Genomic DNA, 24505 nt, shown 5'->3' on the forward strand with positions numbered 1-24505 from the left:
TGATATGTACGTGCTCATATTTTTTTAGAATCGTGAAAATTTTTCAGATTAAATAATAAATAAAAGACAATATAAAAACTAAAAAATGCGCTGTAAAAATTGCTTAGTAATTTATTTCTCAATTGATATCATAGCCAAAACCATTCATTATGTTCTTGTGACATGGTTGATCAGAAAAGTTTTAATGAGTTTTAACTTTGATAAATTTTATTTTGCACTTATAACTTTAACAAGGATAGTCAACAAGATTTTAAAGCAATGTGAGTATTTGAGAAATATTCATGTATTTTCTTGAAAAAATTCACTACATCAATCGAGGATTTTGCTTTTCTTAGTAACGAACTTCGAAAATAATTCATGATGATTAATATCAGCCAAACCCTATGAGTCAGAAAAATATGTTTTTTATATTGGTCCTATAATACTACTGTATAATAAATTTAGAGAATAAAAAAAAGATTTTTTTAAATATTTGGTAAAAAAAATTATATTAGAAAATAATTATCAAAAGACCAAGGAATAATAATTTTATAAATAAATTTAAGAGGCCCGGGAATAATAAAAAAAATTAATATTGGACACATGAAAAATAAATTTTTGTGATGTGACGGACAAAACCCAGCGATAATAAATTTACATTGTGACAATTTACACTACTATACAATAATTTTTTTTTTCCTCCAAAATTATTGACCCCAATAAAAATGGGCCCGAATCGAATGACTCGTCTGCCTCCAAATAGGAACGACTTTGAATCAACCTACAGAGCTCTGCTGTTAGTATCGATCCTGTATTATATTGTTCGAAAATATGTAAATAAAATTATAAGGGTATGTGACATATTTACTCGAGTCACTGTCAGATTTAAATGATGAAATATTAGTTGATTACGTACATTCGTTTTATCTAACAGTTGACTCATGTTTTACAAATAATTAGAGTTATAAATCACTTTGTCATTCATATATATTATTTTATCGTCTCATCTCACGAGTCGAAGAATACATTTAAAAACTACTGCCAGTTTTTTTTTTTTCTTATATAAAAATAAGTAAGAAATGGTAATGAGTAAGATCCATTTAATAGATTTTAGTTTGTTGGTGGCCATGACCTAGCTAAGCATGACAATTAGTAAGAAAATTGGTAGTCACAAAAACCTATATAACTCACAAACTATAAATTCCGTTCCCTGTAATATATGTATATTACAAACTCATGATCACTCGCAATATATATTAGAGTATATTTATCGAGATGAATTTGAAATCAATTGATTTCAATCAGTTTTATTATTTACAATGAAATGATATACTAAATCTTAAATCCACGATTTATTTATTTACACATTAGCAATAAAATTATAATGAATATCAAATGACATAATTATTGGCTCAAGTTGACATTCATCCATACTAACATGAAATACTATATAAACATGTAAGGATGGATTAGAAGTTTATGTTCTTACTTACTTATCTAAACAAAAAAAATAAATTTGAAACTCACCAATCCAAGTTCAACAACATAAAGTTGTGTTTATACTGATGAATTTTAAATATATTCAAAAAATTTTTTGTGGTTTTTAGAGAAAGAAAACCATAAACTCCAATTTCAATCTTCCGTGTTTATATAATGTTTCATGTTAATTATTATGGATTTCAAGTCCATCCAATAATAGAGGCAATTGAAATCCATTTACTTTGTCTAAATAAGTAAGTTATGGATTTAAGGTTTTATCTATTATTTCATTGTTAACAATACAAATATAATCGAAATCTATAGATTTCAAATCCATCAATCCAAGCGCAACCTAAGATCAGTCAGACAAAGTGATTATTTCAAATAAAGATGTCAATATCGGCACACATGCATCCTCCAAAATTAGTTAAAATTCAAGTGTTCTACGTACTTTAAATTTGATTAAGTTGTTTGAGTATCAGATTTATATCAAGTAGTTTTCATATTGGATATAATATTTACGAAAAGAAGTTTAATTTTTTTGGTCCACTTGAGTTTAATCAAGTACTGGTCTAGGATTTTAAAAAGGTTACAACTTAGACAGCCAATCTCCTCTCATTAAATAACTGGTAATGAGCTGAGAATTGTCTTTTGCAATTAACATAAAATTGAAACGAAAGACGAAATAAATAAATAAATAAATATTTATTAGACATCTGTTTTTATTTTTCAATTGATGTCACTAAATTATTATTAAAATTACTCATCCTTCGAGGATCGATCATTCAAAGATATGAGAATAGAGAATATAATATATACCAGAGTGTTACAGTGAAGTCACTCTAATGTTCAAGTTTGTGATGTTGGATGTCATCACTGTACTGTGGATGCAATCGAATCGAGTCGAACTTGAGTATCATATTACTCGAGCTCGGCTTGAAAAAAATTTAGTATACTCGAGTTCGACTCGATCAAATATTTATTTTCATGCTCGAGTGTATCGAGTTACTGGAGCTCGAGTGTATCGAGTTGCTCGAAAAGCTCGATTTAGACTTTATTTTAATATTAAATAAATGATTTATTTATATAAAATAAGTAAATAAATATATAATAATACATGTGTGTGTGATTGAGTAGCTCGCGTAGACACATGTAAACAAGCTCGATTAAAAATTTGAGTTACTCGAACTCGATTCAAGCTCGTTTTGACCAAGTTACTCACAAGTAGCTTGACTCGTTTGCACCACTACCTCAACTCCCAGATGACTACATGCTAAAGTATACACAATCGAAATGTAAGTCATATATTAACAAGACACAAATATAAAATGCTTTCTAGTTGTGTCATTATTATCCACCGTAAAGTTGGGTTGACATATGAAAGAGTGAGATATCGACTAAATTATAGAAGTGTGGATTTTTTTTATAAAATAAAATAGTTATTAAATATCAGTATTCTAAAAAGCATGAAAAAACGAAGATTATGCGTTAAAACCCGGAAAAATCATGAAAAAAGCAGTCAACTCTTTCGTTAACCATATTAAGCAGCATTTTTTGTGTTTAATATTACACTAAGTTCGCTTAAGCTTGTAAAGCGTGAAAGTTCATCGTACAATTCGTCACACAACGTTTTTAGAACCTTGGTAAATACACACAAAGATCACAAAAGTACCAGGCCTCCAAATTCAAAGGCCCAACAAATCAGCCCAAAATCAAAATGATGGCCCAAACCTCATAAAACTAGCTGGCAATAAACCCTGAGGAGGGGAGAGGTTTGATATACAGGGAAAAAAAGGTTAACAGAAATGGCGAAGTCCTGTAAAGGTCTGGCCATGGAACTCGTGAAATGCCTCAGTGAATCCGACTGCGTTAAGGTATACAAGCGCGACTAATTTTTGGGTTGACTTATTTTGTCGAACTTTTGCTGAAAAGATCCTCAAATGTGATTACAAGTGACAATTGTGGTGTTCCAAGATTCGGGTACTTGTTTGTTCCATTGACATATTTACTTGATTTAGGTTTAAATCATATTTGTGTATTATTGTCGGAGCTGGACCCTGAACTGTCTATGACAGTAGCTAAGGAAGGGATTTACTGATTCTAGGGAGCCAAAACAGAGAGTTTTAGAATAATAATCGATCATATCCCTTAATTTGTCCCCGGGTTGTTGTCCTGATTGTTTTGCTACAAACTTGGTGGCAGTGGCGGACGAATTTTTGCTGATAGGGATATTGTTTTTGGGATGGAAATTATTTATTTATTGAAATAGTTCTTCGAATTTTAAATATTTTCATTTTATTGGTTGGTTTAGTTCTTGGAGCTAAAATTTTAATGGATGAAAGAATGAGTTATTGTAGGTGGAGAACCGGGATTACAGAGAATGTGCAAAAGAGAAAAGCCCGAAAATATCTAGTGAGTGTGTGGGACTGAGGGAAACATATTTCAACTGCAAGAGAGGACAGGCATGTGTTCTTCTCCCCTTCGATTTTTTGTTATGAAATTGACATGGTCTCGTGTTTGAATGGGAAGGCTTTAAAGTTCTGTGCCTGATTAATAATTATGTTGTGTGATTGTTATATTATCAGTCATGTTTAAATGCCTGCCACAAGCTCAACCTTTTGGTAAGAGTGGTTTCTATCAATTTACCATTCTATAATTTGAATATGTAGTTTAGTTTATCTTTGATTTGCCATCACAGTTGAACTATGTGGTAACAAAGTTTAGAGTGTGGTTTGTGTTTATGAGTGGCTTGTCTATTTTTCATGTTTCTTTGCAACCCCGGCTTGGTTAATCTCTACGTGGAAGTTGCATGACGTCAATCATTAATTATTTAAAACTTTGTGGAGCTTGCTCATAGAGCAAGTAATTTCTGCTTCCTACTTCTCTTGCTCAAAAGTTTAACAGGGAATCTTAAGGCTGCCTATTTTAACATGGTCGCTCACCCATTTTCCATTTTAACAAAATGTTTTTTTTTTTATAATATGCATAATTTTATATATTAAATCAGAAAAGCAAACACAAACCCAATGTATGGTTCTGTTGTACTGATTTAGTGTAAGTAGAAGTTGGTTTTAAGAAAGTGTGTTTGGCTATAATAATGCTCTGGAAAGGGTTATTTCCTCTGTTATTTACAGCTATGAATGATCATCTGGGATAAATTGTTGTATAGAGTTTATTTTGTGTGTCTTTTCTTCTCATTACATGTTACTGGATGCATGTCAATGAGTAGTTAAAGACTAATCTGAAATATCAGTTTGGATGACAGAGGGCAATAAAAAGAGAACTTTCTGGGAGATGGTGAGAAAATGAATATTTGGATTAAGTTTTTGTATGAAAATTTTGATTTCCTAAACTCTCAGTAGTTCGCCTACAGTGTGGGGCCGTTTATGGGATTGTGAGTGTCAAATTTCAATTACTTTTTGAGGTTGTGTTTTGATTGAAGCATTTTATATGGGAGATGCATATTAAATTATTTCAATAATTGAGGATTTGAAATTCCTTGTTTTAGCTCTAATTCTAAAAGTACTTTAGTATTGAAGTTGAGGGATTTGAAATCCATGGACTTTATAAGTTTCTCAAATAATTTTAGTGGATTTGTATTAAGAATTTGAAACGTATTGTCACCAGACCCCTCTATTCAATTAGTGTCTATTTGTTGGTGCCTCGAAAATGTTAGAAAATGATATAGCGATCGTAAGAGTCTCAAAATGATGCTAATCTGGAGTAGTAATGGTGAAATCCTTCTGTAGCTGCCAGATGTTGAAGGTAGCGCTCTACTTGAGTGGAAATCTTTGGTTTCACCCATTTCCTAAAATCATTATTTTGGCAAAAATGGATCATATTCATAACTTTCATCCAATATAAGATAAGTGTGGAATAATTCATTAAAATGTCCCTTTAGTTTCAATAGAGTTCCGATTATGTTTTAAAGATTTACACGGGCCAATTTTGTCCTTCTACTAACATTTATCCCAATTTCATCGTTGTCATCAACTCCTTCGTTTGTGGCTAATGGAATCACCACGTGCGTTGCACGTGAGTCTGGTACTCCAAGTTAAAAGCTAGTTTGTGCCCAAAAATTGCACAGTGTCACTCTAAATAACAGAAGCTTATTTCATTCATTCACAAATAAATAATAAATAAAGAGTCAATGCGCTTATCGTGGTCAAGGATTGACAATCAAATGTTCATCAATCATAAAAATAAGTTTAATTGGAAACTAGATATCAAATTTGTGCATATTTCTTTGTTAAATCAAAGAATTCACTCGACTTTATATCGCATTTGACGTGCACTTGGAGAAGAAAACAAACACAATTTTATAATTTATTTAAAATCAGCATGGAGAGAAAATGCTCTATTGACAAAGCCATAACAATAAATAATGCACTTACAGTGGTCGACTGAGGTCGATGCGTGCTCCCTGCGCCGTCACACCCCGCGACAGGAGAAAAGTCGGCGGCTTGGAGAGAAAATTGGGTCAAAGGGATTATGAGATTTGGGAATTAGGGCTAAGACAACAAACAAATGGGCTTTTAATTTGAACTGAACTCATGTGCATCGCACATGGTGATTTTGTTAGCCACAAACGATGGAGTTGACGGCAAGGATGTAATTGGAAAAACGTTAATAAAAGAGGGACAAAATTGGTCCGTGTAAATCTTTAGGGACATAATCAGGACTTTTGAAACTAGAGGTACATTGTAATGAATTATCATGATAAATGTTATTCATCTAGAACTGGTTGATGTATAACTCTCAGAGTCAACTTATCTTGATCTGCTCCTTTCTGCAATTCTTCAACCTAAGTTGACTCATTCTATATCTTGGTAGAAAGGATACAACTCGTTTTAGCAGTTCCAGGTACTTGAGAGTCATCATGCTTTTTCAAAATAGGCAAAACTTAATAAAACTGACAGGCCGGCTTATGTGTTCTTTGTGCTGTAAATTTTGTTGTTCGATCGCGCCGAAGTGTATTTATAGTTTTAAATTTTCACTCAATATTTATACCTCTATTCCAGGTTGACATGAGAGCTCGAATTCGAGGAAACAAAGGTTACTAGATTGGTGGTAATGTTGAGCATTTGCAAAATCATGCATCCGAACGGAACCCCCACTATGACTCCATAGTAAAAGATTTTATATTTTTTTTTGTCTCGCCGTATATATTTGTTCATTTTTGTATTTAGTGACGGCAAGTTGAAAAATATTCCAGCAAGAACACTCACGGATAGTCATCTGTGATGCACAATTGTCACTTGTTTTGCATTACATATATGTTTTGTGTATTTATGGTTTGAAATGAAGTGTAATGTTTGATGGTGATGAAATATCTTTCTACCATGTGAGATTTGCAATATTTCTTAAGATGTGGGATATCCTTGAGACGCAATGCCTGTGGGATGTATGCGCGAAAATCTCACGGAAAACATTAAATTTTTGAGAGATGTTCGTAGGCGTCTAACATATAGTGTAATTGCTATATATTATAGTTTATAATTGGTCATGAACTAGTTTTGGTATTGGATTTGAATGGACCAGATTAAAATGATTATGATTCATTCATATTAAACCAGACCAAATTGATTCAAGAATGCAATGATATTCGATAGCAAGGTCATTCATGAGTAGGGATGTAATCGAGCCGAGCCGAACTTTTGAATGTTTGAGCTTGACTCGTTTATAATCGAGTCGAGCTCGAGCTTTATTTAACGAATATATGCATGGCTCACGAGCTTATTCAAGCTTTTATCGAGCCTAAACAAGCTTAATAAATATGAATTATACATTTAAATTTTCATTAAATTAATTAAAAATAAATTATATATTTAAAGAAAAATATATTATTATTATTAAAATTTGTAAATTTAGTATAATAAATAAATTTAAATAATATGCAAAATCAATAAATTAAATATCAAAACTATTATTTTTCATGAGTTTGCTTTCCGATGCAAATTTGTTATGCTATTTATCAATCAATGGTACAATACCTTTGGGATAACAATGAATATAAAGCAAAATGTTGATGTGTAGTCACTTGGAAAATTGCGATAAAACATGAAAAGTAGAAATAATATAGATTAGGTGAGACCGAGGCTTAGTCCCTGTGGTCTCACAGAAGGCAGAATAGTTGGCAACTCATGATCGATCATCTCTCTTGTATGTACTAAAAAAAATCATATAGATTATGTGATCCAAAAAATAAAAGAAACCATACAGTTGGGGTCTAAAATAAGACTAGGTTTGTTGTGAAACGGTCTCACGAATCTTTATATGTGAGACGAGTTAACCCTACCGATGTTCACAATAAAAAGTAATACTCTTGGCGTAAAAAGTAATATTTTTTCATGGATGACTCAAATAAGATATCTGTATCACAAAATACGACACGTGAGATCGTCTCACACAAGTTTTTGCCCTAAAATAAAAGATTTTTGGAATTTGAGAGAAATTTGGGATGATTCTTTTTTGGTTGGTGGTAGACTAGTTAAAGAGATTATATTTTTTGGGAGGAAAAAATGGTGAAAATTCGATTTTGATTTTGAAAAAGGAAAGAAAAAGAATTTATTTTGAATTAGTACAAAATAATATTTAATTAATTTTTCTATCGGAGTGCAAATGAAAAATTAGGGCCTTTTTCAATCCTTGGAACATAAAATTCACTATCTGCTTCGATACGGCTTCAACGATTCCCGGATGGAAACGGACACGTTCGCCTGTGGGTCGCCGGCGCCGCCGCTAATGGCGGAGACCTTACCATCATCCGCGCTTGCAGAGGAAGAAATTGTATACCCACTAAGCCACACCCTTCTCCAACCCCAAGAATTACAATCTCCCCTGGAAGAGCAATCGCCAGTTAACTTCATCAATTCGCTCACCGAACTGAAAGGCTTATGCTCCGCCATCAACGCTTTCAACCAATGCTACGAAGACCTCCAGAACCACCTCGAATCCATCAGAACTGCGATCTTGTCGAAACTGTCATCGGAGACTAATAATGTTTCAACTCTACCCGTCCCAATTGGAGAGTTGCCTAATTCGACACAGGAAGAAGAATTGCAGAACAAACAGCAGGAGGAGGATAAGACCCCTTTATCCGAACTCGAGAAGCTATGCAAAACGATGTGTAGCCGGGATGTTAAGAAGTATTTAATTGGTAACCTCTCTAATATTGATAAGCTCCGTGAAGAAGTACCCAAGGCGCTGAAACTGGCGCCGAACCCTTCAAAGTTAGTTTTGGAGTGCTTGGGTAGATTCTTTTTGCAGGGGAGTAAGGCGTATACCAAGAATTCTCCCATGATCCCGGCGCGCGAAGCGTCAGTTTTAATATTGGAGTGCTTTTTGTTAATGATGGGGATGGATGATGTTGATGGGGCACTGACGATTGATAAGGGGGTAAAGGAGGAGGCAGAGAATGTGGCAGTGGCATGGCGGAAGAGATTGTTGTTGGAAGGAGGCGTGGTTAAGGCTAGTGAGATCGATGCACGTGGACTTTTGTTGTTTCTTTCCTGTTTTGGGATATTGAATAAATTTAAGAGGGATGATATTCGAGATTTGGTGGTGGCCGGGAATGTCAAGGAGATATTGGGTGTACTCCAGAAGTCTCGTGAGCTGATGAATAAAGTTCCAGGTGGTGCTTTATTTCCTTGTAAATTTAGAGCACTTGACATTTGGTATATGAAATATAGACTCTGCGACTTAGCTTTGTTCCACATTTTCGTATTACTGTATTTTGAATTGCCGATTTGTATCATCCTTTTGTGTATGATTTGTGTGTCGACGTATTTTTTCTTGTTGATACCATATATTGCATGTCAAGGCGATTGAGCTTGGGTTCTCTTTACATGCAAATAAAGTTGATTATTCTAGTGCAAAATACTTGGAGAAAGTTGTTTACATGCTATTTTCTCAGACTTGTAGATTGATTATGTATAGAGAGTTGTGGGGAGACATATGTAGCATCAGATTTATTAAAAATGTGCTGACTCAACTGTTAACAAGGATGCAGATGTTGAGGGATTTAGACATTTTTCATATTGGATTAGGATACCAGGATTCATGTTATCAAGTATCGGAGTGAAATTGTGGAGAAGTGGATTAGTGGTTTACTGAAGGAAGAGCTACCAGCTAGGATTAGAGACATATTACTGAAAACAATTATATATTAGTTCCATCAATATATTAGAAAAAAGCATCTGGTCATGCTACGAAGGAAATTTATTGATATGGAAAGATACGTCTGCTGTATAAGACATAAATATTTGGAGAATATGCATGTCATATCTTAAACCAAGATCTTCATAAAAGTTGCCTCGGACAAGTTGAGGACAATTATACCTTCTAAAATGATATTATCACCTCATAATTATACCTTATGTTGTCTTTGTGTGTATCCCGAGTTTTTGCCCTCCTGGGCAGTCAGCAGTGAAAAAGGAAAAAGGCCCAAGTGCAGAACTTGACGAGTATAGAAGCGAAAAGTTTAGATTGAAAGAGATATGTGTACAATTAAGAACCATGTCTAGTTGTGTGAGTGAGATACGGAAAGTCATTGCAAAGTCCATTCCACTGTTCATTATGTCGCTCAAACTTGGAATGGAAAAAAAACAAAAATTGCCATTTGAATTGGATTATTAGTTTGTCGTCTTCTCGGGTTTGGTATTCTGATCTTGGAATCGGCTTCTACTCAAGTTCCTATGCACAAGGGATCTTATATGTTTCCTTCTCATTTGGCAGTCATAATGGAAAACGCATTTCTACCTATTTGCTTCAACTTTGGAGTCCTTATCTTTAATTACTTTCCTCGAGAATTGTGCATCAGCCCTGCCTATTATTTTTACCGTTTTGCTTTCTTCTATAGTTATGTGTTTGTTTGTTCTTCCGCAGTAGTTAATGCTAAACCTAATCTCAATTGATATTCTTCCGCAATAGTTAATGCAAAACCTTATCTCAATTGATATGGCTAATACTAGTTCCTATTTGTATTTGTTATCTGTGCAGAGATGGTGGAATGGTTCATAAACAATAAAAAGGAACTGAATGCCGTTGATTTGGTGTATACCTTTGGGCTTGTTGAGAGGTTTAAGCCTCAAACAATTCTAATATCTTTTCTAAGAGAATCAAAAGAAACCGGAAAAAGAATAAGAAAAGCAGCGATGGGCTCAGCTGCTGCAATGGTATTACATATGATTTAATGTTGAATCAACTCTGAAACCTACCGGGGGATCTTTTTTTACTTGTGTAGTTTCAATGTTTTTCATTTATGATCTTTATTTTTACCTTACGCAGCTTGAAGCAAACAAGAAGCAATTAGCCCCTCTCCGATCTATTGTAGAGTGTTTGGAAAGATACGAGATTGACCCTTCAAAGTTTCTTCCTGGATGGCAAATTCTTCAAAAGATTTCAGGTTTAGAAAAAGATATTGCAAATTTTGATAGGAAGCAAGTAGAAAAAGGGAATAAGAGGAAAACATCCGAAACTGATACATCTAGAAAGTTGAAAATTCAAGAAGCAAAACGAGCGCGTTTTACTGGCCATGGCCCAAAACATAATGCTCCAGATCATGTTGATGCTCTTCCTAGTCACATCTATAATTATTCCGCTACCCCATCTGTGGTGTATGGTGGACCTGGTGCTGGCTTAATACCGGAAAACATGCTTCCACCTGCCGACATATCAGCAAACCGTGGTGTTGTCCTTTCAACAGGTTCATATGCTGGAGTTCACGGGCAAGTAATAAATCACGGTACTCAGCCACACTCATGGCATGTGGATGCAGCCTTGATCGAAAAATATGCCTCCCAACCTACGTCACTCGGCCTCACTAGTTCGTACCGGTCATCAACATCTGCCCAAGGCTTTGCAGGAAACCCAAATGTTGGTCCTGGAACTCGAAGTACTGCCTCTGATCTCTACCAGTTTGCTGATTCAGTTGTGGAAAGTGGGTCTTATTTGGGAAGCATTTCTCGCAGTGTTGGTGCTGCTATTAATACTGTGCCTGCCCCTACCTTGACCCCTGCCCAAAGTTCCTCGTATTTATACTGAGTTGATCTCTCCGGGCAACCCTGCATCATTCTTGATGCTTGCTGATGTTTCTGAAAAACCATATTGTTTTTGGTTTAGTAGGATGTTCTCTGGATTTCATATATCTAATACTGATTTAAATGTTTCTTTTATTTCTTCTTTTTATGATTCTAGCTTACAACTGCACATATCTCCTGTCACTTCTTTTTGTGCATGGCTTATGTCTTATTAAATTTTCACTTCAGACACTATCGAATATTGATTGACATCAGTTTGAAAACTACATGAATTGTTAGGATTTGACTTTATTAATTTTAGTTTTTTTTTTAAGGTTTTGGTACCTTAGCTAGGCTTACGTTTTGTGCACCAACTCAAAGAAACTCAAATAATATTTTACAAACATTCAATTACAAGTGATATGTTAAAGACAGCATCAATGGGGCAATACATGAAGAACAAGAAAATCAATTTAAATAACAAATCAAATGCATGGTGAATTAATTCAGCAGTGGAGTAGTGTTTTTCAAATCTAGTTTATTTTCCAATAACAGTTGGATACGTTCATTTTATATATTAGGACAACAATAAAAAATCTAAAACATTAATTTGGTAGTTAGAAACTATTAGTTTTATTTTCTTTCATGGAAATAAAAGAAGGTTCTCCATAGATATGTCGGAATGGGTTAGGCTCGTAGGCTCGTCGAATCGACCTCTCTCACTATATAAAATAGATGAGTTGAGTGACATTCTCAACTGTCAAATTACACATAAAATTATCAAGGTTAGTCGAGTTGGTCCACCTCGCCACCTATTAAATGGGTTGGGTTGATAATTTCTCAACCCACCAAAAATTATCAACCCACCAAAAAGCAAGTCGCTCCACCCTCTCCAGCCTAATGACGGGTTGCGGGTCAATTCGCCCCTCTAGCCCGTTTTACCCTATCTAGTTCTTCATTTGAATTGAAGTTAACATGAATGCTATAAAGGAAAACACACGTAAAGATGAACAAAAAAAATGTGGAACCTCAAAAAAAGATTTTGATACATGGAACCTCATTTTTAATGTTCTGCAAGTGACTTTATTCAACTCTTATAAAATAAACATTTTGCCAACATATATCCACACTTTTAACGTCTTTTCGAACGAAATACATCTTTAATTGATATATTTATCAATAATCATTGCTCTTAACATCGTGAAAATATTGTAGAAAAAAACAAGTTTGCAAAAGTGAAATCATAGTTTGATATTTAACTCGATGGAATTCAAATCTTGGATTGGTATACAACAAATTAAAATTATAATTGAAGCCATTTTTCGAGTTTCAAACCGACTTAATATATAAATACAAAAAAATTTCAACTCTCACTTATTTGAACTCCTTGCAGCAATACATCATTCCTTCATTCAATACTCCTTTTTGTGTAGAGCCAAATATATAATTGAACATGCTTCAAAGAATGAATACAGGGCATATTCTATGCACAACCCTGATTGTTGATTACATGAATAATTTATACAAGCTGTACAAAATCAACTCAATTTTCAGTACACTATAATATGGGGGTTGTATCAGACAACTGGATTTTTTGGTTCCTGACAACCGGGTTTCCACCCTCATCTAGTTGAATTACAGAAACGTCGCCGGACATGAAATCCCCAGAAAGTATGGATTCACTCAACAGATCTTCAATGATCTGTCTTAAAAATATTTTAAAACATGATATCAACAAACGTAAATATTTTAAAAATATGTTTACCAATAGTAAAATATCTTTATACCATGAACATCAAAATCCATCCTTCTTACATTTCATGTTTTTTTATTGTATTATTATCACTATTCACTTGTTTTTTTAAGAAAAAATATAATTGTATAAAAAATATTTTATATTAAATGTAATTCATAAACTATAGTTTTTCCATGCAATATATTTATTTATATAAAAAAATGAATAGTTCAAGCTCTCTGTAAATGGTCTTTGAGCGGGCTTTTTTTAAAAATATTATTATTTTAAAAACAATTCATTAAAATAGTGTGATAGGAAAATGTTTATAAGAATATTGCAATTGGTGACTTATTTGTCCAGATTTTAACTTTTTTTAATTTTTTTTTTAAAAAAAAGAAATGGGGCACGGATTCAAAGATGGATTCTAAGAATCCGTCTCACCCATTATTTTACATTTATGTTGCTAAAGTAAGTTGGTATGAAAGATGAAATCTTAAATAAAATTACTTTAAAATTTTAAAAATATACTTAGATAAAATTACTTAAAAATTTTTATTATACTAAAATAAAATTATTTTAAATTTAAAACATATACGAAAATAAAATTACTTTAAATTTTACTTTAGTAAATTTAATTAGTTACATTTTGTTGATAAAAATTATAATATTTGTCATATAATGATTTTTTGTTTGCAAGATGGCTGGAAATACTGATAATGTGTTGTATTTGCGGGGTAAACACATATCAAATAATATCAATGCTGGAAACCTGGATGCACTAATTCTTCCACGTCGGTTTGACAAATGTATTTGGAGATTTTATAATGCTGGGATTCACCTCCGTGTCCGTCTATGTCTAGCACGCATGAGTTTCTATTGTGTCATTCAGTGTGGTCCTATTAAAAACTATGATAATCATTTGCTTACAGCCACAGTTGAGAGATGGCGTCGAGAGACACACACATTTCACCTTACAAATTGACTTTCGACCGAGTATGAATGAGAGTCGCCCTACATTTAACACGTCATCCATACCATACCAAAAATATTATGAGACAGAAGAGTATGAGGTTGGTGGTAACATTGTCGATACCAGTACATCTGCAGCCCAAACACGTACGCATGGAGATGCTGAAGAGATGTTAGGTCGTTGACGTAGAGTAATTAGAAGACCATTGTGTGGCACTGGGGGGCATCGTTAACATCACCATTAACTATTTATTTCGAGATGCACGATTACTTACGTCGTATTGTTGCATGTTTTTCTATTTTTTTATTTTAATTTGAAGTTGTTGCTAAATCAATTCTCCCAAATTCTGATACTCAGCACAATTCTCCCAAATCAAATTCTGAATTACAGAGACTCGACGCAATTCTCTAAAATTCTGATATTCGACAGAAAACTATCAAATCAAATTAGGAATTCTGATAATCACACGATCGACGCAATTTATCAAGGGAGGAGAATCACGGATTCTTTAAAACTAACAAAAAATACCACGGGGTGAAAAAAAAAAGAGCTGCGCAAGAAGAATGCCGAAAACTTGAGCTGAAAGGCTGATGAATTCGCCAAATACTCGGTACAATTTTATTGCATATTTTTCAAATTTTTTTTGTATATAATTACACAAATTAATTTGACAATAAAAATTAATATAATTTATTTATATTAAACTTTTAAGTAAGTTATTTCAAAATATATAGTTGGATAAAAATATTTTAATTAGAATTATTAATTTCTTATATTACTTTGCATTAATATAAACATATTTATAATATTATATATATTATATTATAATGATCAAAGCTATAGAGTAACTAAACACTATTTCATATATAAATTTTTTTTAAAAAATAACAAAATACTTTATAATTTCATTAGTATTAACTACAATAATATTAACTCATTTTTATATTAAATTAAATTAATTATATTAAAAATACTAACCTTGAAATATTTTCAAAAATCACAAAATCGTATTTATTATTATTTTAATATTTTTACTATTTTTTAATATCGCGATTAATATTAAAAATATACTATTTAACTAAATTATACTTAATCATATAATGTTAGTGAACAAAATTATAATTACATTAATATAATATAAATAATACAAACAAAATATTAAAAAAATTACTTAAATTACCTTCTCAGACATAATTATACGAAACTTGTAATAATATCAACGGACGATGCTAATTTCTGAAATAAATGACAAGTATTATCAAAAAATTACACAAAAGAAAATATTACTTCTTAATATATAATTATAATATTATCAACGAAATTAAACATTACCTTTTGATATCTCTTCAAATGAAATGTATGATAAAATCAACAAATAATATTAATAATACAAGGTCGAAGTAGAAAAGATGAATTTTGCGCATATGAATCGGAAGAAGTAAATAAGTTGCAAAAATGAATATGAGGAACAAATATTTTCGACAGATAAAATGGAAGGAATACACGCTATTTCAATGAGAAAAGCATTTCTATTTAAAGGGAAAGACATGGATTGGACACGAATTCTTAGAATCCGTGACGTTCTGTCACAGATTCAATCACAGATTCTTTGAATCCGTGCCCCACTTCCTTTTTCTTTCTTTTTTTAAAAAAATTAAAAAAAGTTAGAATCCTGACAAATAAGTCACGGATTGCAATATTCTTATAAACTTTTTCCTTTCACACTATTTTAATGAATTATTTTTAGAATAATAATATTAAAAAAAAAAAGCCAGTCTTTGAGCACCCAATGTATAAATAATGAAAATAGACGCCAAAGAAAAGGATGCCTTCCGCGGGAAAAAAACCTTATTTTTCCTCCCATGAATTGACAACAAGAATCTACAATCCCGTTGGATAAATTTTATATTTTTAAATTTTAAATACTTATATTTATTTTTTCTTAAAATTTTAGTTTTATTAATTCCCCATATTATTTTAAAAAGTAAAAATAGAGTTAAATTTAGTCTACATAGAATAAGTAAATAAATTGTACAAATGAAGTTGTCCATATAAATATTTCGAAAATCTTAAAAGCATCAGATTAATTTACATTTTCATGCCCTTCCAATTTCAAAATAGAATTTAGTTGGAATGACTAATAAACTTTTGGAGGCAGGCAAGGCAAGTCGACGAGACAAAATAGTACTTTCCACGCAATCATTTTGTTTTCAATTTAAATTTTTCTGGCAAAGCAGGACGATACCAAATTTTGTCGGGTACCTCTGGGGGAGTAGCCAAATTGTATTTGATTATTAAATTGCCCAACAAAATAGCTAACTAAAGAAAGTTTACCATATCAAATCAAAATTTGACATCTAAAGTCCAAGAATGTGGTTAAATTGCCAAATGTATTGGATTACTAAATAGATTGATTGATTGATTGATTGAATAAAGTTCTTTAAATTTTTTCTCCTTTTGAAATATTTATTCAACATAATTACTTCTATTTCCAAGAACCCAAATAATTTTTTTGTTCTCTCGATTCTTGAGGCTCCTCAAATTGCTGAAACATTCATCCTCAAATTCCAATCACCATACAACTGGTTCTTACATAACATAGATACTTCTTAGAAATATAGTTTTAAATTGTAAAAACAATAGTAATGTTTCAAAAACTTCATTGAATACGTACAGGGTCTCATCCTCAGTCCTTGTGAACTTCTAGCACATGTAGCTCTAATCAAATTTTTAGTATCCTGCCTATATTAGTAAAATCTGTTCATCAGCTACAAAATTTCTCCGAAAGCCCCATGTTTTACGCACTTGGCTACCACAAGTTTCAATTGAAGCATCTTCTCCCTAGCCAACTGCAAAATAAAAACCATTTCAAGTATTGTACTTCAAGTTCAAAGTTGCTCGGAAGAAGAAAAAAAACGGAAGACTTGGGATGATCTAAGAACATGGGCAGCAAGTATTGAACTGTAAAATCTCTTCTACACATTCTAGGCCGAAGTGGATTGCTATAATAGGATGCACCAAAACATAGTACTAAGCTGTTCCTGAAATTTAATCAACAATACTTGACAATTAATGAGCAACAACAATAACACAGCACAGTCCAGATAGACAATTTTCTCCTTTTCTTCTGCGGAGTGGCAATCAGAGGTTAAACGTGGAGGATGTTCCCAAAATTCTAGCTTGATATTCGGCAGATACAAATGAAGAGGAGGTTCCTGTAATTCTAGCTTTATTTTTGGCAGCTACAAATGAACAGATAATCAAAACCACTACTCTACTGTTTGCATTGAATTTCAGATATTCCTAATGTTGCCGTCATTTAAAATTTAGGGTCCTAATCCTTTCTGTATATCAAATCACTCCAACCAAATCACTCAATCCAAACACAACCAAATGAACTCATTCCCATGACTTGTAATAAGCCATATCAATTGAGATGTGAAGTTTCACAATGTCCAATGTAATATTCTGAATCAAAAAACATAAAATTTTGTAAACCTTGTTAGAAAGAGTTGAATAAAAATAAACTCACTTCATGAGCTGCCAAGATTTTTCTTTCAGCGTCATCAAGCTGACCATTAATTGCTTGCTCAGTTAGGTTGAGAAACTTCTCGTTTGATGCTTCTACAGATTACCAAAAATATATTAATCAGAATCATTATATAAGCATTTATTCCAAACTAATTGGGGTCAGCCACCACAAAAGAATCACTATACAAATTTTGTAAGCGAAGAAGCTGTTAAACGATAAAAACAATCTCTCATTGATTGTTGCATAGAAGCTGAAGCTGTAGCTATAGAAGCATCTCAAATTATGTACTAAACCAAATTAGTTAGGTCCAATCACTTTTCTTTATCTCTTACTTGTCCCTATGGTAATGCTCAGACAGAAATCGCAGCCAATGCAAAACTATTTCTACATCTTAGACTCTTTGATATGTTCCTCCAGTGAAGGCACAGGGAGACCGGAGATTCGATAATCAAATTGAAAATTTAAGAGCATATGATCAAGGTCACATAGTTTTGCATTTTCTGTTTGAGCATTACCATGGGGACAAGTAAGAGATAAAGACAAGTGATTGGATCTAGATTCAATAATCAAATAGACAATTTAAGAGCATATGATCAAGGTCACATAGATCAACCATAAACTTAGACAGATCAAAGTTTATGCCAATGGCCCAATGTTACAATCTTGCATCAAGCAGCTAAGAAGCAAAATGTTGTGAGTTCACATTATATTAAATGCATCTAACATGCTTCAAATTTGCGTTGTTATTAAATTGTGCACTTCATTGTATAAGAAATTATTGATTTGATTGGAACCATAGGAAGATCGAGATAAAATTACCGGACCATTTGGTTTCTGTTAGGAGCTGTTACGCTTAAGGTAATTCAAATTTTAACGTAGGAAAGACAACAGCTGCGGAGCAAAGAATAAATAAAATGCACCAACCAAGCATCGGTGCGTTTCGAACTGAAAAATGAACTACAAAATTTAAGGTGCCTTATATACATGACTAATAATTACTCAAAATGATTGTTGAAATTTAGAATTCATACTGTGTCTTTTCATATTTCCTTCAAGTTGAGTCCCAAACTCTTCCAGATCTTCAATTAAGTGTCCATGGCCTTGAAGGTGGTGATCAACCTCTGATTCAAATCTTTTGCGTATGGCAACCAACTGTTCATGTTGCTCTGCATCACATATGAAACTCAATTCAGCTTCAAAACTAGAAAAACATAAAAAAATTACCCATCAATTTCTAAATTTATCAATGACCTATAGTCATTCAGTTGCCACATAGTTGCTGCATGAACCAATATTAAATTAAATATGCTAACAGCCTCAAACTGCATTTAAGATTTCTTGTGCAATTTAGTTAAACTGCAGACTGAAAAGCATTTTAAATTTTCAAAAAAATACTAGCCAGGAGGAAGTGATTTCTAGGAGTGAGCAGTAAGGTTAAGAGGCTTCATTAAGTATGAGGAAATCCATTATAGTTTATTGAGTAAATCACGTTCCTCTAAAACCTGATTTGACGAGGATCTGCACAATTGCATGTTAACAAACATTTACATCACACAAAAATCGATTATAATATTTTGATACTTGCAAATAAATTTCATTGTTTTCTGCAAAACGCAGATGAAAACACACACCTAGGCCATGCAAAGCTGATAGAATCTCTTCGATGTTCTGTAGGTGAAATCAGGGAATTTAAAATCTACAGTGTTAGCTAACAATTCTGTTATGTTTATGAATTTATATTTTATATTATAGATATTAAGTTAAGTCTGTAATATGTTTTGATTGTGATTTAATTCAAAAAATTATATCGTATTGATTCACTAGATATTATCTCAATTACACAAATGTGTAGATTATATTATGAAGTAAACATGATTAGTAATAGTTACTATCACTTGGATATCTGTCTCATAGATGTAGGCAGGCAAATAACGCAGATCTTGTATTATGTCACTCTCTCTTCACTATCCTAATACTATTTGAAAATAAACATGTTCACATAAAACTTTCTTCCGAAAAAAGCCAATGCATTTCGTTTATTTATCAGTAAATTTTATTGAAAAACAAATGCTAAGAATCTCATTCTCCCATTTTTTTTAGAGACAAAGCTCTTCCATCAAATAATAAAAAAGAAGAAAATTAAGGGTAGAAATAGAAAATTCTATGGATGATGGGAGTAACTTGTGACCAAGCTTGTGAACTCGGATAGAAGAGCTAGAATGTACGCATAGGCAACAGAAATGACTTTACATAGAAGTGCTTCGAGGATTGAGTCTGGATTTCCCTGTTCATTGCTGGGTATGCCTTACGCTAAGCTCGTAAGATGTCAGAAATTGTATGGTTTTGTCCGACAAGATTAGAACAATAAGTTGTCAAGCTGAGATTCTAGAAACACATACCTTGATATCTAGCATCTAGACGTCTCCTTTTTAATTTACTATGGTTAATCAGCTTTTCCCTGAAATTTACAAGATTAAAGCTCGGGAAGTTAATTTTTGGAATAAGAAAATCAGTCATTTTCTACGAGCTTACACATCTTTTTTCATCTGAGATTCAGCATGCTCTAACTGCAAATATATTCCATCAGCAGCCTCCATCAAAATTTCAGCAGATCTTTTGTCAATCATTGACTTCATTTTGGTTTGGACACGATCTAAAGCCATAGTAAGTAGAGCCACGGCACTGAATTTTAATCAACCAATTATAAATATAAGATGTTGGCAGCATTTCCCATACTTTTTTTCAATCTAATTCAACAAATACTACTTATACCTGGCAAATCCGTCCTCGTGATCGTGTTCCATGCACATTTGGTGCTTTCCACTTTCTTCTTTTCCTGTTTCATTATGCAGAGGCAAAAAGACTATTATGCATTTGATAAGCGAAAAAGAAATTTTCAAGAAATAAATAAGCAAACTATGATAGGAAGATGGAGAAGGCAATTTCATTAGCATGGGTAGACCTTTTAATGATTCTGAAATAGGGCTACATTCAGTCACGCCAACACCTTTCTTGTTGCCCAGCCTTCTGCTTCGTAAACAATGTTTAGTAATACCAATCTCAGAAGATAATGGCTCTAATTTCCTGCAGCCTGCACATCCACAGCATAATGTAGCTTGACTTACTTAACAGAAGATTTAATGATTCTGTAGCAGCTTGTCACCAAGTCAAATGACCTAAATAATAAGTACTGCTGCAAATGAGAAGACATGCTTGTTGAAACTGCAAAGAGCAGAAACCTGTGAACTAAAGGAATACTCATTTGTGTGTGTGACGGATGCTGCTGCTCTCAGAGTATTCATAAATTTAGTACCACGACCATGTTAACCACAATTTAGGATGGTAAGAAAAGGTCTATCATTTAGCAGAGCGTAATAAAATTCTTTATGCAGATCCACAACTCTTCAACAAAATTCCCAACACTAAAAATACTTAAATCAAAATTAATCAAGGAGAATAATGTGAAAATTGTTGAACTGTTATGTCAGGGCACATTATATGTGTGTGTGTGTGTGTTGCGAGCATAATCACTTATTTTATTTTGGACCATAGAGGGTAAAGCAACTGATTGAAACATCAGGAAGAAGCAGACATTTATGTTAGAAGTCTGTAACCTTTACTATGAAAATCATCTTCGGAGTTCTCAGAATCTGTAGCAGCATTAGATGATCCAGATATACTGTGCTCTCCATCCTGTTCCATCACAAAGGTTGGTTTCAGAGGAGGATAGTCATTCAACTCTCCACAGCCGTTCTTAATTCACTAAGGAAGAGCAAAAGGTATGCACAATTTGATACAGAATAAAAAGATGATTGCAACTTAGTTATTATTATGACCAAAGCATCAAGGATACAAATAATTCCACCTGCCCATTTGATTTGCTTCCAGTTGACTTAGAATTCAGTAAGATCTTGGCAATTCTTTTTGCATCAACGTTTTTCTCTGCATTACTTAGATCATGATCTTTTTCCTGAAGACCTAATGGTGAACATCCAGGAGAAACAGGCGAGTTTATCTCAAAGGTACGACTCTGAGGTTTATGTGTGTGGTGTTTCTTGTTTTTCAACAAAGAATTCATTATGTCTTCTTGTTGAATCTTATATTTTGGTGTAACCCTCAGCGGTCCAACAGCACTTGGCTGTTCAGTCATAACATTGTTTGGAGATTCAAAGGAGTTCCTCATCTTGGTACCACTTTCTATCTCCCTAAGTATATCCCTCCTCCTGTCATTGGAATTGTGACCATTTTCAGCTTTATTACCCTGCAACATAGATGTATGAAGAGATAGTATTGACTTGCTCTTGTTGCTTGATTGACGTCTCTCCTCTGGATTTTCAAAATTCTCTTCCTCGCCCTTGTTTCTTAGAGAATTACAAGGCAAAAAACCAGTATCGACAGTTTCACATGGTCTTCTAAACGAATCTCCTCTAACTGATACTGTACTCTTTTTCTGGCATTGTTTTTTATGGCTAGTAATTTTAGTAGCTTCAATTTTGATATGCTGCTTTCTAGTGGAAGCTTTCTTTCTGGTCAAAGAATGAGTCAATGGTTTTCTGATAATATGATCGGCCCTTTCAGAATCACTTTCAATTGTGTCCGAATGTGGATTTGTCTTTTCATTAGGATTCTCTTTACCATCTTCCTCAAGTTCTGGATTGAAATCTTTAGCACCAATTTTGATAGGTTGGAGACTGGGACTCTGCTTGTCCGGTGAAGAAACATTTCCCATAACCTCCCAGAGCTTCATTCTCAAAGTTTCACTACCCTCGGGTTCTGTTTTCCTGTTCTTATCCTCTGCAAGATCTTTTTCAGGCAGAAATCCTGATTTTGATGAAAGATTCTCTACATTCTCCGAATTGCTCACCTTACCGGCCTCCAAAGCAGAAGAAGCTTTACCAAAACTATTCAGTCTGTCTTTGTATGGTCCTAAGCCAGATTTCTTGCTGCCAAGAAGTTGCACAGGATGATCTACAGATGCTTTCTTTGATCGCTTTGATCTGGAAAGTGTTTTCGTGGCAACTGGGAAATTCTGAGTCAGTTTAGCATCATGAACTGCCACAGAAGAGGATAACTTTGTGTTGAATGATTTAGTAGAAACCCAAGGGGATGCACTATTCTGTAAATCTTTCACAAATTTTTCTGTGGAAGGAGTATGCTGTGCCCGATCTTCAGCTAAATTCTCTTTGCCAGAAGTTGCGGTTTCTGGTATTTGCTTCACTGCTTGGGTGACACCTTTTGCTTTCATGTCATTGGGAGAATCAACCAGAACTCCGACTGAGATCTTCCTGGATTGACTGCAGCAATGGTAATTGCTGCCAAAACTACGGCACTCGCTCATTTAGTCCTACAATAGTTAGATACTTTGAAACTTAATCAGGTATACCATTTTCCTGAACTCTATAAATCACATAAACTGGTGAAAAGGCTGAAGAACATGCGTATTTCAAGTTTGTAAAACATAATATTCTGGCAAAAATGACCAATTATAACAATAACTGAATTCAACATTCTTGAGAGGTAAACATAAAGCACTTTCCTCTAAGAGAACAAAATAGAGTTGCCCATTTACGTCAGCCTACTCAAGGTTCTACCAGTCTACAACTTATACACCACCAGCTTGAAATATGAATGATGAGGGACAAGAAAATATTAGTGTGTTGGATAAACAGGATGAGCTAATTCATACCTCTTACAAATTAGGCAGTCTGTCTCTTTCCTTTTTGACACTTCGTGAAATTAGCAGGATCCGACGTAAAATCTAGCAAATCTGTGAATCAGCTGACAAATATTTCATAGTATAAATGGGAATAACATAAATAAGATCCTAAATACGATATATTTAAGAAGCTGAAAACCTAAAAAAAAAGATAAACTCGATGCCTCTTACATAGAAATATTACAGCTAAAAAACGTGAATTCGATGCATGTTCAAACCCAAGTGCGTGTATTCCACAAAGTTGATTTCGACAGAAAAACACAAAAACCGATCGCCGAAACATTCAAGTACAAGGCGGCTTTGAAAATTTCATCCGGATCCACGATTCTCTCCCAGTACTCAGATTTCAGGGTGGAAATATGAAAATATGATAAACGACGATTATGATCCATCAGAGATGACGAGACGTCGATAGATTTACAAACTTACAATGAGGAGATGAGAATACGCCGCATAAATCTGCTTCACATTCCACTATTCTGATGCAGGATTCGGGAGAGTACCCCTCGGAAGCTCGTTCAAATATCGCGTCTGGATCTGAATTTGGGGGGTTTTGAGCGGGAATGGAAGAAGCTGAATTCGTGATGCTGTTATATATATACGACCGAATCTGGTGGGAGGCACATCTCTCTGTTTTTGTTTTGTACAACCCCACGTGTCATTTTGGAAAAAATTGTAATGTTTATCTTACTTACTCTTACTGTGAGAGACGATCTCACGGATCTTTATCTCTGTGACGGATCAACCCTACTGATATATTCACAATAAAGGTAATACTTTTAGTATAAAAAGTAATATTTTTTCATAGATGATCCAAATAAGAGATATGTCTCACAAATACGATCCGTGAGACCGTCTCACACAAGTTTTTACATTTACTTCAAATAAAATATACGAGTCGATATTTTTTATTTTGTAATTTGATAATTAACAAATTCGAGAAGAGAACTCTCAACATAGCATTGACACTCTAATAAAAAAATTTTGAATAAGTCTCTCATGAGACGATCTCACGAATATTTATTTATGAGACGAGTCAACTCTACCGATATTCACATAAAAAGTAATACTCTTA

The 24505-nt window shown here is 33.4% G+C and overlaps 3 protein-coding genes and 1 long non-coding RNA gene across 10 annotated transcripts; 3 read left to right on the forward strand and 1 right to left on the reverse strand.

The window, feature by feature from the left end:
* Positions 1-3180: 3180 nt before the first annotated feature.
* Positions 3181-6801, forward strand: LOC142547071 (uncharacterized). Its single transcript, XM_075655148.1, has 3 exons — positions 3181-3332; positions 3816-3920; positions 6480-6801. Exons 1-3 carry the CDS (start codon positions 3264-3266, stop codon positions 6519-6521), a joined length of 216 nt encoding a protein of 71 aa, XP_075511263.1. The 5' UTR covers positions 3181-3263; the 3' UTR covers positions 6522-6801.
* Positions 6802-8072: 1271 nt separating this feature from the next.
* On the forward strand, positions 8073-11644 carry LOC142547080 (protein FRIGIDA-like). Its single transcript, XM_075655161.1, has 3 exons — positions 8073-9091; positions 10459-10634; positions 10747-11644. The coding sequence occupies exons 1-3, from the start codon at positions 8158-8160 to the stop codon at positions 11500-11502; spliced, it is 1866 nt and encodes a 621-aa protein (XP_075511276.1). The 5' UTR covers positions 8073-8157; the 3' UTR covers positions 11503-11644.
* LOC142547090 (uncharacterized) lies at positions 9099-10070 on the forward strand. The gene is made up of 2 exons (XR_012820587.1): positions 9099-9242; positions 9290-10070. It is a non-coding gene; the product is annotated as an uncharacterized LOC142547090 (long non-coding RNA).
* Positions 11645-16680: 5036 nt separating the features above from the next.
* On the reverse strand, positions 16681-24048 carry LOC142547095 (meiosis-specific protein ASY3-like). 7 transcript variants are annotated; one of them, XM_075655206.1, is made up of 11 exons: positions 23860-24046; positions 23401-23472; positions 21580-23058; positions 21329-21407; positions 20677-20805; positions 20487-20550; positions 20247-20396; positions 20114-20172; positions 18746-18880; positions 17715-17806; positions 16681-17031 (listed from the first exon to the last, which is right to left on the reverse strand). In XM_075655206.1, exons 3-11 carry the CDS (start codon positions 23050-23052, stop codon positions 16951-16953), a joined length of 2262 nt encoding a protein of 753 aa, XP_075511321.1. In that variant the 5' UTR covers positions 23053-23058; positions 23401-23472; positions 23860-24046; the 3' UTR covers positions 16681-16950. The 7 variants fall into 7 exon arrangements, 4 of the variants coding, with proteins under 4 accessions (XP_075511321.1, XP_075511295.1, XP_075511304.1 ...); XM_075655180.1 differs by having other exon boundaries at positions 21329-21467; positions 21568-23058; positions 23860-24044; XM_075655189.1 differs by having other exon boundaries at positions 21329-21467; positions 21568-23058; positions 23401-23492; positions 23860-24044.
* Positions 24049-24505: the final 457 nt, after the last annotated feature.

The sequence above is a fragment of the Primulina tabacum genome, chromosome 1 (genome assembly GCF_025594145.1).
Source record: "Primulina tabacum isolate GXHZ01 chromosome 1, ASM2559414v2, whole genome shotgun sequence".
NCBI lineage: Eukaryota > Viridiplantae > Streptophyta > Magnoliopsida > Lamiales > Gesneriaceae > Primulina > Primulina tabacum.